The sequence below is a fragment of the Lithobates pipiens genome, unplaced genomic scaffold (assembly GCF_037356315.1).
Source record: "Lithobates pipiens isolate NorthernLeopardFrog02 unplaced genomic scaffold, aLitPip1_a1.2 Scaffold_8, whole genome shotgun sequence".
Lineage (NCBI taxonomy): Eukaryota > Metazoa > Chordata > Amphibia > Anura > Ranidae > Lithobates > Lithobates pipiens.
In genome coordinates this window covers 492202403-492215790 of record NW_027507903.1, presented here as the reverse complement: position 1 = coordinate 492215790, position 13388 = coordinate 492202403, and the positions used below count along the sequence as shown (strand labels likewise).

General features: G+C 45.7%; 1 protein-coding gene across 1 annotated transcript in view; it reads left to right on the top strand.

Annotated features, from left to right (window-relative positions):
- RASSF8 (Ras association domain family member 8) overlaps window positions 1-13388 on the top strand; it is a 129626-nt gene that overhangs the window by 84867 nt on the left and 31371 nt on the right. The window contains 2 exon segments of the mRNA XM_077469091.1: window positions 718-840; window positions 843-908. Coding sequence (XP_077325217.1) covers window positions 807-840; window positions 843-908 — 100 coding nt within the window. The 5' untranslated portion in view covers window positions 718-806.

Below are 13388 nucleotides of genomic sequence, written 5' to 3'. Positions count from 1 at the left end.
CAGGCAGCCTTACTGAGCCACAGCTACAGTTTACACCAGCCTAAATCAGTATGAATGTAGCCAAAATGTCCGTCAGTGGCGTCGTTAAGGTTGGTGAGATCTGGAGCATATAAACATGTCATCCCACCACTCCCCTGTCAGTCTGCAAAACATGGTGCCAATTGACTAATTCATCCCCTAAACCCCCCCCCCCCCCCCCCCCCAGCTTGGGCCGGCTCCTTGTGTGCTACTGGATAGTGCCAACTCTCTGGCGGGTACCACTCGGGTGCAGTCCCCACCATCATAAGGACTATCATTTTTGCAGCTTGTAGTTCGTCTTTTGAAATTCGAATAGTTTTATATTTCTTGTAGTATTCAGCAATACCAATCCAAATAACTATTTATAATAATATAAGGAAAATTGTACCATTGTGCTGCGCTGTTAGGAAAATTTGTACTAATTGTATCGCAAGTGATGCGTCTCATCAGGTTGCGGATGATTGGCCTTTTTAAATTAGTTTTATTCCCTAATAAAATAAATGCAGGACTCACAGCCATCCTCTCCTCTCCTCCTCGGTGGCCTTTCTGCCAAAAATCCAGCCATGGATAATCACGTCCGACTCTGTCACATGGGATCCCTCTGTTCTTCTGATGATGGCATTTTTTATTTGTATGAAGAGAAATGTTCTAAACAGTCTGACATCACTGAAACTGATCTACATTTATTAATCTTTGCAGAGTCGGCGCCTCTTCCCGTCTGTAGAGCCCTGAACATGACGTGACATTGGAAGGGAGTGACACCAGTGTGACCCCCTCGGAGCCTCAGCATGGAGCTCAAAGTGTGGGTGGATGGAGTCCAGCGCACGTGTGTGGGGTGACCGAGGCCACTACCTGCCAAGAAGTTGTCATTGCTCTCGCGCAAGCTATCGGTGAGTCTCAAGTGGTGTTTGAAAATTTGGCCGAACATTTGAACAGAATACACTATAAAGGTTTTTTTTTTTTTTTTTTTAATTTTTTTTTTTTTTATGTGGACAGTATAAATGTGGAAAGGTGCAGTAACCCATCACCATGTGATGGTACACGGTCACCAACCCAGAACAAGTAATACAGATCAGAAATTCTGATCTGCCTTTACCACTCCGCATACTTCCTTCTCAGTGGATCAGAATATTAAAACAGCCAGGAAATTGGCATATCAGAATGAAGTCAATGACATCCCCATGGCAGGTTTACTTTAAAATGTAATTTTACTTTCCCTAAAAAAAAAAAAAATGCTAAAGCACTAAACTTTGTAAACTTATGATTGATTTATTTTTAGGCACGTGAGTGGATTTTCTCTTAGTGGATGTAAACCTAACTACTTTTATTTGCTCCCCTTTGGTCTGTTAAATTCACCATTCAAAGTGTTTGTTACACCTGTTTGCATGTAAGCTCCAAGAATTTCCTGTTGATCCCTGCCAGAAATTGAGTGAGCTGATAACTCCCAGTGCTCTTTGCCTGAGAACAAGGAGGGGTTAGACTGAAGAGGAGGCCTTGCAGAAATGTAGCGGGTTATGGAGATGAGGATCGAAATTATCAGGATGTACTTGTGGAGTGTTATACTCCTTCATCCCTTTCTCCCCATGGCTATTATTTTTCTTTTATTACAATTTTTTTTTTTTACCATTCATATTTTATTTATCAATTTTTTCAGCCTTACAAAAAAAAAATTTAGACAAAAACTTTATTAACTTGCAACTATCTTTTGCCATGCTTTCAGACATATCACATTGGTGTAGAGTTGACTGCTGTGAGGATCAGTCCTTTTTTTTTTTTTTTTTTTTTTTTTTTTGCTTCATATGACTGGGCAGCAGTAGCGACATTCCACTTCCATCAAACTACACCAATGACAGAAGCCAAAATGTGGACAGTGGATACTTCAAGAGGCTTTAGAAAGTAAATAGGAAAAATACAGATCTCAAGTTTTAGCTTCAAAGTTAAGGATTTGGATGCCCTTCCTTAAGCTGGCCACTGATGAGTAGAAAAATGAATGGAAAGTTGAACTAAAATTGAAACATTCTAACATTCCATGGCCCAGTCATCATATTGGAAATGTTTGATTGCCTTTTAACAATTTTTTATTTTTTTTTGCGATCGATTCCTACTACAACCCCTACCGATCACAGGACTAACCCTAACCAAGAAACCTATTAGGAACTTTAACGGTACCACAATTCAATACAGATTAAAATGTCACATTTATTAATACAAATATTGAAACCTAATGTTTAAAATGCCAAATGTATGGTATATCCTAATAATAATAATATACATTTTTATGGAAAAAAAATACACTTAATGGTGTTATTCCCATAAAATGATGCCTGTGAATAAGGTATTTGTTGCTTGCTAATTGTTTGGATTATATAACGTATATGTATTGGGCTATGATACACATTTGGTAATTTAAACATTACGTTTCAATTTTTGTATTTATAAAATTTTATATTTTTATCTACATTGAATTGTGGTACCCTTTAAAGTCATAATAGTTTTTTTTCTTGGTTAGGATTTTTTTTTCTGCGATAAGTAATATAGGATGTGATATCAGACAATTTTTGTCTAGGATTCCATAACTGGGGGCCTTCCTCCCTCCCAATTTTATATAACCTCTACTGATCATGCGCATTTCACTTAGAAAATCCTTTTGTTCAAGAAAAAAAGTTTCCAGCATATTAGTTTTCATTCATTTTCAATCTGGTAATTGAAATCGACTGTCAAAGTGTGCAAACCATGCAAACATCGAACGATTAGTCTATCAACTCACGCAGCATATTTTGTTTGTTATAACCATCTATGGCCAGCTTAACTGCAAGAAAATAAATCTCTAACCTTTTTAATGACCGTTCTTCACATATTTGTAAAGTGTGTGTTTTTTGTTTTTTTATTTTTTGTATTTTTTTATTTTATTTAAATCTGCACTGTCTTTAATTAGAAAAATGTATTTCTGTTCACAGCAAGTGCACAGAGAAAGCTATACAATGACAGTTTAGTAACAAACCTTTTTGCGATCACAATTTGGGTCCACTGCGATTGGCTCGTTTGCGGACAATGTGAGCTGTCATTGACCGTGCAGTCTCAAGGCTAGGAGCATGCACAGCTGCATGCTTCTAGCTGTCAAAGGGAACTTAGATTATTGTTTTCTTTGCAAATGACACCGCAGTAATTAACAAATTGTTGACTTAAACCGGTTAAAATGTCAAAAACTAGATACAGCGGGGAAGGGTTAAAACTCCTGCCTGGTTTTTACTGTTATCTGGGAATCAGAGAGATTTTTCTCTCTCTTCCTATCCTTCTGACAGCAGTTTCACCAGACAGGAAGTGAGGAAAATCTACAAGGATGCAATCAAACATAGAAAAATTTGACAGAGGTTCTAGCCTTCCCCCTATCTTACTTTATTATGTTTGTGTTGCTGCTGGAAAGTTCCCCTCACTTCTTGTCAAATAAAACAGCAGCACAGGAAGTAAGAAAAAATCTCTCTAATGGAGCCCCAGATGGAAGTAAAAAATTGACATGGGTTCTAAACCCTCTTCACTCTAAAAAATTAGAAAAAAACTTTCAGCTGGACAAACATTTTTCAACATAAGATACAAACATAAGAGGATACATAATTAAAAAGAAAATATAACAAAACCGTCCTGTGGCGCAATGTTCAGTTTCAATCCAGAAATTTCCCCTGCAGTTTTTTTTTTTTTTTCTGCCACTAGATGAATGTGTAATGGCCAGCATCCATTATATCAACTTCCTCTGAGCCCAAGTTATCTGGAACCCACCCTAGCCTGTGACTGTACAGTGAAAGGAGAAGCAGCACAGCAATAAGGTCTTCTCTCTGCTCTCTCCTCTTTTCAGCACATGAACTGTTTGGGTCCTTGTACTGCTTTCTTCATCTCCCACTCCAGCCCTGCTGTACGGGGCCTGCAAGGGGCTGATGCCAAGTCAAATTTTATTCTGCTGGTAAATACAAAATATATTTTAATATTGCATCAGGCTTCGTTCACATCTATGCAGTTTCCTGTGTTTGCGTGGGCCCAGTATTCCATTAATTTTGAATAGGCTCTTGTACCGCCTGAAAGCACAGGGAAAAGGTCCCCTGCACCTTTTTCCAAAAGTGCGGCCGCAGGGAAACCGCATAGTACAATGTGGTTCCCAATACAGGAAACCATGCTGCAGTTTCCAGTGTGTGAGGATGCCATTAGGATTATTGGCACCCCCTGGCATCTCATAAGCAGCAGCACCTTTTTCTCCAAGTGTACGAAGATGTGCGACGTTAAAGAGGAACTCCTACACATGCACTGCAATAGCATTCGATCAAGCATTTGAGCTCTTCCATCTTTCCTCGTCGCTGTCTAGCCCAGACAGCTCAGGGTTAATGTTCCAGAGCAGACTGCTGGGATCATACATAAACCCCTGGATCCAGAGCCCTACTAAGTGTGATTGTAATTCCGTATTTTGTCTGGTAAAATGTACTTGGAAGAGTCGGCCCAGTGGCAAGGAAACCAGATGGTGCGCACATTTCCAGCACGAAGCTTTGTAGTAGCAGATGTGAGCCGATTCCCTTGTGATCCTCTCCAAAGTCTGCAAGAGCAGAGCATTCAAGGTCCAATTAGCCTGAAAGTGGTGTGTTTGGTGCAGGCAGAGCGTGGGCTGCTGAGAGAATAAGTACCAAATCGTCCTGCCACATAGAGGCTGTTGAGGATATGCTGGGGGTTGTAGTTCTTCATTGATCATGTTTTGCCCATTCTGATGTAACTGCTAGTGTGTACTGAGTCCTGTTGAACCACTACATTAATATTGTACGCTATTCACACAGCCATAGGCAGTTTATATTTTAGGTCCCTTTTATGGGGACCATGTAGCTGCTGTGCATCCCTCCCTTGAATTTTAGTGGGGAGGAACAGGTGCAGCATTGCTCTGCACTCCCTGCAGCCTGTCTGTCCCTGAATGCTGTACCAAGCTGTACCACATTTAGTCACAATCTGTTCAATGTGAAATGCCTGGCACATAGAAGATCTGCCTTCTGTGCATTTGTACCTAAACTTACGGCACCCTAAATGCAGCACCACTCGGTACATCGTTCAACCACAGGCTTTAACAGGCTGCAGGGAGTGGGAAGCAATGCTGCACCCGTTTCTCCCCTTTAAAATGCAGGAAGGGACGCACAGAAGCTAGACTGCCCCGTGTGCAAGGAACCCTAAAAGAGAATTGTACATCTGCAACCAGGACAGGGTTACATTAAAGTGGCTGTAAACCCTCTCCTATATCCAGTGAAGTGAATAGCCTCAGATGATAGAGATGAAACGATCCCCCTACATAAGTTTTAATTGTATATCTCCTGCCTTTCCCTTTCTACATTCTTTAGAAAGTGCAGATCATGGTATAAAACTTTGTCTCCTCTTCCAGCAGTGGGTGTAGAGTCTGGGCATACACTGTGTGTGAGCTGATTGGAGAAAAGGCAACCCCCCCCACATAGGCAGAGGAACAAAAACATGCAGAGCTGTACTATGATTAGACAAGCTCTCTGCTTATCTATCTCTAAACGCCCCTCTGACACACATTTCCAGCTGCTTTTATCGTGTGTGTGTGTGTGTGTGTGTGTGTGTGTGTGTGTGTGTGAATTTGTCAGAGGTTATGCTGATAACAGAGCAGAAGAGACACTGCACTCAGAGCTTTGGAGAGAGATAAGTAAACACTACAGATATGTGCCAAGGTCAGATTTTATGAATGGGGCTTACAGTCACTTTAAGGGTAAAATTAAACATTGACCCTAATGACGTTCAAATGCCTGCGACCAACTGATCTGAGCAAATGCATCTTTGGGGAACTAATCTCATGGAGAGGAGGAAGCCTGCAGAATTGAGGGATAAGGCCCCTTTCACATGAAGTGCCATGGAACGCATGTCACTTCTGTACCCATTCACTTTCTGCAGAGTGGATCCCTGTCAGCTATGTGGGTGGCTGGGGGTTAATGGACTCTGCTGTGCCGTCAGGCTACCGTACCTCTGATCTAGTCCGCACAAACTGAAAAAGATGCAGTCTTTTTTTTTTTTTTTTTTTTATGGACGGGACAAACTCGCAGGTAGGTGGGTGAAGACGGACACAAATCCATTTACATTCGCTTGTTCATAGGGTTCCCTGGACCATGTGACCATGTCTGCCTGAGAAACCAAGCACAGCGCATTTAAATATCCTCCAGATATTCAAACACCTAGAGATTCATTTATTTCCTCCCACTTTGAAAAAGATTTCCTTTCACTTTGTAACACCTGTGTACAGGAAGTGATAGGAAATCTCCCCAAAAAAGATGCTAATAGCTGGTCCTGTGGCCAGGACAAGACACGGGCCAAAAGTTTTGAGACTATTCTGTATTTCTTTTTCAGTTAAGTGATTTTAGGCCTGATTCACACCTATGCAGGTTGCAGTTTGCATATTCCAGGTGCATTTTGCGTTTTTCAATATACATTTTTGATCCATTTGAAGGCTATGGAACCAAAAACCTGAAAAAAAATAAAATAAAATGCACAGATGTGAATCCCATCCATTTTAAATGTCTTCTAGTTTGTTTCTGCAAAACTGAAAATGCACAAAAAATGCATGGGCCTGAACCAGGCCTTAGAAAGCAGCAAAGCCAGAGACCGCCTGGAAAATATTTTCAAATAGTAATAGCAATGTAAAAAAAAAAATTAATTACTCATTTATACATAGGCTACCAACAAGCATGCATTGCTGTTTTTTTCAAATTTTTATTTGTTTTAAAATGTTCCTACAGCTCTCACTTTTTCCTTCTCCAGAAGAACAGTGTTTATACTTGTTAAGGTATCACCCAGATGCTGCAGGCCCCCTCCTTGTGACTTGCATTACATTACAGTGTTGCATTCTGATCGCTGAGAGGATTTACTCAGTCTCCTTTCTCCTGCCTGCAGCAGACTGATTACATCTCAGCCTAGGCACAGTCCCTGGACTGGAGCTCAAGAATGTATTTTCCCCAATCGTCTTTCAGGACAGCCACCTTAGAGAGACACTGGCTCCTCCCCTCTTAGGAAACACCGCCTTCATTTTCAAGATTTAAGCCTCCTCCTCCCTTCATTCCTCAGTTATGGTGTTTCCTCCGGTGGGGAGACACCGCTAAGGAACCTTAGCTGAATTCGGTTGGTGAGACTGAAGCTATCCGAGCGGAGCTCCGGCCCCACTCGGCTATCCGACCGTCTATCGGTCGCCCTTTGACAGTCGGATCAGCGGGGAGCTGAAGTGTTCGTACTGTCTATACACCCTAAACTTCGCTTGGGGAAAGCAGGAAGTTTTACAGGGTCGTCCGTTCGTTCACCCGCGGGTGTTTTAACGGAACAGGCAGTCCGGTCGGCTGGGGAAGCTGAACTTTTGACTGACCTTTTTCTCTATACGCACTCCAATCTTCGCTTGGGGAAAGCAGGAAGTTTTTGGGGAGGTTCATCCCTTCGTTTCGCCCAGTGGGGCGCTGCAACAAGGACGTCCAAGGTCCCCCTGTGTATTCAGTCGGCTGGGAGCTAGAGGCCGGACCGGTGGGCGGGCGACGTCAATTCCGGTGGGGGCGGACCTCTTCGTTGGATCTGCGTCTTCCGGTTCTGGACGCGGCACGTGGAGGGGGAACCTAGCGTTCGGCTGGTGCGGCCTCTTTCTACAGTTGCACAGGTAGCTGTCGGAGGCACGTTCGTACCACTCTTCCTCAACAGGAGAATGTCCGAAGCAGTGGCTTCAAGTGCTCCTGGAATTAACGGCACCAGCCACCCAAAGGTAATAGCCCTGGAGAGGGGTTCCCTTACCTTATAACCAGTAGCTCCACTGGTGTGTTTTCCCCCTAGGTGGTCGGGGGGAAGGGCAGTGCGTCTGGGATCCAGGTGGAGATTGATCCTAGGAGGGGGCACTCCCGGTGGTCCTCTTAAGTAGTGCTGGTGTTTCTTTTCTTTTTCTTTTAAAGTTTATGCTGCTCTCTCTTTTACTTTGGTATCTCAGACTTAAGCAGGTCCCCCCTTGGTTCTTGGAGGAAGTGTCCTTCATGTAGAGCCTCTTTGGGGAATTCCTGGTTCAAGGCACTTTGTAAGGAGTGTATTAAAGGCCTGGATAGCTCAGTCCGTAGCTCTGTTTGGGTGCCATTAGAGAGCAGGCAGCAGAACAGGGTGCAGATCTGGCGGCTTCTGTGAAGGTTCCAATGGCCTCAGCTCCAGAGCGCTCTTTTCACCAGCACAGCAGAGTGTTCCACCTAACCCAATGGTTGTTCCTCCCACAGTTTAGGGAGAATCCAGAGGGTTCCAGAGGGAAGTTGAGGAAGAAGTTGACAGAGCCGTCTCAGACTCCCAAGGGGAAACTGAGGTGAGGACTTGGATGGGGAACCCAAAAGAACCTCACGGTATAAACTTCCCCTGGATGAGGTGGATAGGCTCTTGAGAGCTGTTCAATCACTTAGGAGGCACTGTCACCCCACGATCAGATGTACTAGGGCCTAGGGGAAGCGGGTGTTCCCGGGTCATGACGTCTTGATCAATGCCATCAGGGATGGCAGGATCCCGAAAGAAAACCTTTCTTTTCTGGTGCATTAAAGCAAAGGTTTCCTTGGGCGGAAGAGGAGGCTCTCATCTGGAATAAAATCCCCCAGGTTAGATGCGGCCTTTTCTCAGATGTCCAGGCATACTGACCTGTCCTTGGGGACATGGGGGTACTTTCAGACCCTATGGTTTGAAAGTGCCTGGGTGTTACCATAAGGAAATCTCTAAGCCTGCCATAGCAGCCACAGTGGTGGCTCGTAGTACAAAGTATTGGCTTATCCAGATGAAGCAATGACGGCAGAGGAGTCTTTTTTCTTTTCCCGTGCTGCTTAAGGAGTTGGCATACACTGCGGATGCTTCGGCTCAATCCATTCGATTGTATGCAAGGTCCTCGGCTCTGACCAACTCAGCCTGGAGGGCCTTAAGGCTGTAGACATGGCAGAGGGACAGGGCGTCCAGATCAAAGCTCTGTGGAATTCTTCTTTAGAGGAGACCTGCTGTTTGGGCCAGGTCTTGAAGCAGTGCTATCGCACGGCTTATAAGAAAGAGGCCTTTCCCCTTAAGAAAAAATAGGGGGAGCAGTTAAAAAGGGTCCTTCCTCCCCCAGTGGGAGATGATCACCTCCAACCAGTTTGTGTTGGGGATCATCAGAAGAGGTTACCGTGTGGAGTTTTCAGAGCTTCCCCCTTTGAGACTCCTTGTCACTGAGCTGACAAAATGTGCCCTTCTTTCCTCTTCAGGAGTTAGAGGAATAGGAAGTGGTAATAAAGGTCCCAGCAGGTTAAACAGGCAAGGCTTCTATTCTCTAATTTGTGGTTTGCAAGCCTTCGGAAAAGTTCAGGCTCATCCTGATCCTGAATCGTCTGGGTGTCTTGGTCACCTACAGAAGTTTTTGGTTGGTTTTAGTCACGGGGTGAGGGCACCTCTTCCACCAAAACTGTTTCAGGACATCGATAGTAAGGATGCATACCTGCATATTTCCATCGCAGAGAGCCACCAGCGTTTCCTCAGGCTGGCAGTGATAACCTCTGTAGGGGTGCTACACCTTCAGTTCAAAGCACTCCCCTTTGGGCTATCCCCTTCTCCCTCGTATCTTCACCAAAGCGATGGTAGAGGTTCTATCCTTCCTGCGTCTCAGGGTAGTCTCTGTGATCATGTATCTTGACGATCTTCTCCTGTTTGTCCCTTCTCTGGCGCAGTTGAATGGGGATCCACAGCTTACAAAGGACCTATTAGTGAGCTTGGGTTGGCCTCTGAACCTAGGGAAACTCAACTTAAACTCCTTCCCAAGGTGTCACCTTCCTGGGGTAGGTGCTGGGCTCAACAAAAAAAAAAAAAAAAAAAAAAGGGGGGGGGCTTCCCTCCTTGGAGAAAATCCGGAAGGTAAACAAAGCACTGTGGTTTCTCCAGAGCAACCGTCAGAACTCAGTGAGGAAGGTCAGGTTGAGCTTACTGACATCCACGCTCCTAGCTGTTCAGTGGACGGGGTTACGTTACCGTCCTCTGCAAACTATTCATCTTGAAGGTTTGGGACCACAGTAGGGGGTCTTAGGACTCTTTGGTTTCGGTTCTAACTCAGGTAAAGAAGCCAGGAGCGGTGGCGTGTGACAATGCGCGCCGTCTCCCAAAGGCGCAGGTTGCTGTTGGGTTGCGTATGTCTATGAGTTCTAGTCCACCCTGTGCCAAATCACGAGGGTGTCCGTTGCTAGCTGGTTAAGGAAATTCCAGGTGGAGATTACCATCTCTTTCTAATCGCACCTCATTGGCCCAGGAGGCCGTGGTTCTCCATTCTGAAGGGCCTGTCGGTGGAACTCCCCTGGGTTTTTTCCCGGTCTAGGAGTGTCTCCTTTCCCAGGGTCCAATCTGCTGTCCCCAGGTGGAACCTTGCAGCTTGGCTACTGAGGAATTACCGAAGGGCAAAGGGGTCTCAGACTGTTTAGTAGCCACTCTTTTGAATTGCAGGTAAATGGAAGCTCAGACCATTTTCCTGAAGGTATAGAGGCGGTTCAATATCTGGGGCTCAGAGAACTCCTTCAATGAGCGCAGCTCGGGGGCCGTTCTAGAGGTCCTGCAGTCAGGGGCAGATAAAGGGTTAGCCCTGAAACATTGGAGAGTCAGGTATCCGTTTCAAGCGTATTTCTGGATAGACATCTAATGTCAGACCTTGGGATAGTAAGGTTCTTCAGAGCCTTAGGTAGGCGAAGACCAAGCCTTTGGTCGCCCCCTTCCCAGTCGGGATCTTGCTTTAGTTTTACAGGTTCTCACAGGGGAACCTTTTGAGCCGTTAGAACCTTGCTTGTTAAAATTGATCACTCTCAAAACTGTATTTTTGGTGGCAATCGCTACAGCAAGGAGAGTAAGTGAACTCGAAGCCCTTTCTATTAGGGCACCTTTTTTTCAGGTTTTTTCCGGATCATTTGGTTTTTAAGATAGATCCGGCCTTTTTTACCTAAGGTAGCCTCTAGTTTCCATAGAATACAGGAGATTGTGCTACCTACTTTCTGTTCGAATCCAGTAAGAAAACAGGAACACATGTTTCACAGATTAGATGTTAAAAGATGTGTTCTTCATTATTTGGATTGCACAAAGTCAGTTCAGGAAATCTGATTCACTTTTGTGTTGTTTTCTGGGGCTAGGAAGGGTTCCAAAGCCTCTAAACGTACGATAGCTAGATGGTTAAGGTTAGCCATTGGACAGGCTTACGTGACAGGGGGGTTAGATCCCCCAGTTGGGGTTAGAGCACACTCAGCCGGGGCAGTGGTAACTTCTCAGGCAGAGTGGGCTGGGGCATCTCCTGAACAGATCTGTAGTGCTGCAACGTGGTCCAGTGTTTCTACGTTTGTGAAACATTATAGACTGGATCTTCTGTCAGCCAAAGACCAAGCCTTTGGCCGTAAAGTACTGCAGGCAGTGGTCCCACCCTAAGGTAATGTACTCGCTTATCCTCTCTAAGGTGGCTGTCCTGAAAGACGATTGGGGAAAAATGGAATTACGTACCGGTAATGTCCTTTTCCAGGAGTCTTTCAGGACAGCACCGGTTCCCACCCAAGTTTTTTGCAGACCATCGGGAACTCATTACATGAGACCGTCAGGTAAGACTAAAAGTTTGTTTGTTTGACGTGTTCTTGTCTCCCCAGTTGGCCGGAGGTACTCTGGAAGAACTGAGGAATGAAGGGAGGAGGAGGCTTAAATCTTGAAAATGAAGGCGGTGTTTCCTAAGAGGGGAGGAGCCAGTGTCTCTCTAAGGTGGCTGTCCTGAAAGACTCCTGGAAAAGGACATTACCGGTACGTAATTCCATTTTTTTAGCTCCTGTTCCCACCGGTGCAGCTCTAAAACTGCGCTAGTTCAGCGCAATTTCAAAGCCGCACATTAGTGGGATTTTTGCACTGCCGATTTTCATTACAACAGAAGTCTATGCAAGTCGCAATGAAATTAGCAAAATGTAGCGCAGGAACCTTTTTTCCAAGTCGCTGCGACATGAGTCGCAGCATTTTGTAAAGCTCCATTTCCAACAGTGAGATGTGATTTGGAACTGTCAAATCGCATCGGTGTGAACGGGGCAAATGGGTGGTTTTCCTAAACATTATCCAGGTTTTGTATATTGTCATGTCAGGAATGAATTCATTCAGACTTGTAAAGTGTTTATTTCAAGGTTTGCTTTTTGATTACCATACCTAAGGAAAGAAATCTGTGTTGCTTTTATCTGGGACTGGCTGAGTATGCAGGAATAAAGGATCTGATTTTATAAAGAATAAGGTGAGCTGATGACACTTGATGGAATGGCATTAGCGTTTTTTTATTTGCGTAAATAAAGCTGCAAATGTTTTGGAAACCAAGAAGATAAAGAAGTCAGCAGGCACAGTTGTGTGATGTCGCACAGGGAGAATGGGGGGGGGGGGGGGGGAGGAGGTGGTGTCGCACAGGGAGATGGGGGGGGGGGGGTGGTGTCGCACGGGGTGGGTGGTGCCGCACAGGGAGAGGGGGGGGGGGGATGTGTCTATCGCACAGGGAGGGGGTGTCGCCATGGGGGGGGGGGTGGTGTCGCACGGCGGGTGGTGTAGCACAGGGAGGGGGGGTGTCGCCGCGGGGAGATATGGGGGGGGGGGTGTTGCCGCGGGGAGATATGGGGGGGGTGTTGCCGCGGGGAGATATGGGGGGGGTGTCGCCGCGGGGAGATATGGGGGGGGGTGTCGCCGCGGGGAGATATGGGGGGGGGTGTCGCCGCGGGGAGATATGGGGGGGGGTGTCGCCGCGGGGAGATATGGGGGGGGGTGTCGCCGCGGGGAGATATGGGGGGGGTGTCGCCGCGGGGAGATATGGGGGGGGGGTGTCGCCGCGGGGAGATAGTGGGGGGGGGGGGGGTGTCGTCGCGCGGGGAGATAGGGGGGGGGGGGGTGTCGTCGCACGGGGAGATGGTGTGGGTGAGTTTTCTCCAGCAGTCTCTATACAGCTTTTCAATCTGAACCATTTCTCCAGGGATCTTTGAAGCAAACTGGAAGGGCTGTTGCTTGAGTTATTTGCTTACATTACATTTGGCAGTGATCCCCGATGCTCAGTTTCCTTCCCTTCTTAGGACACAAGACACGGTTCACCTGTAGTGCTCACGATGAGATCACCAGAACCGGCTCCTCACGTTTTGTCATATTTGGGTGATCTGACAAGTGTGGATATACTACGGGATGCTGAACTGACACACTGCACTTAGTAAAATCCCGATGTCCATGACGTCTTGACATTTCAAATGAACGTTTAAACTTTTTTGAAAGATGCTTCTGGGGTCTGATCAGTCCTGCAAACTGCACAACTCTTACCCTGTCCAAGTAACAGATGGTGGTGGTGTTTTTTTGTTTTT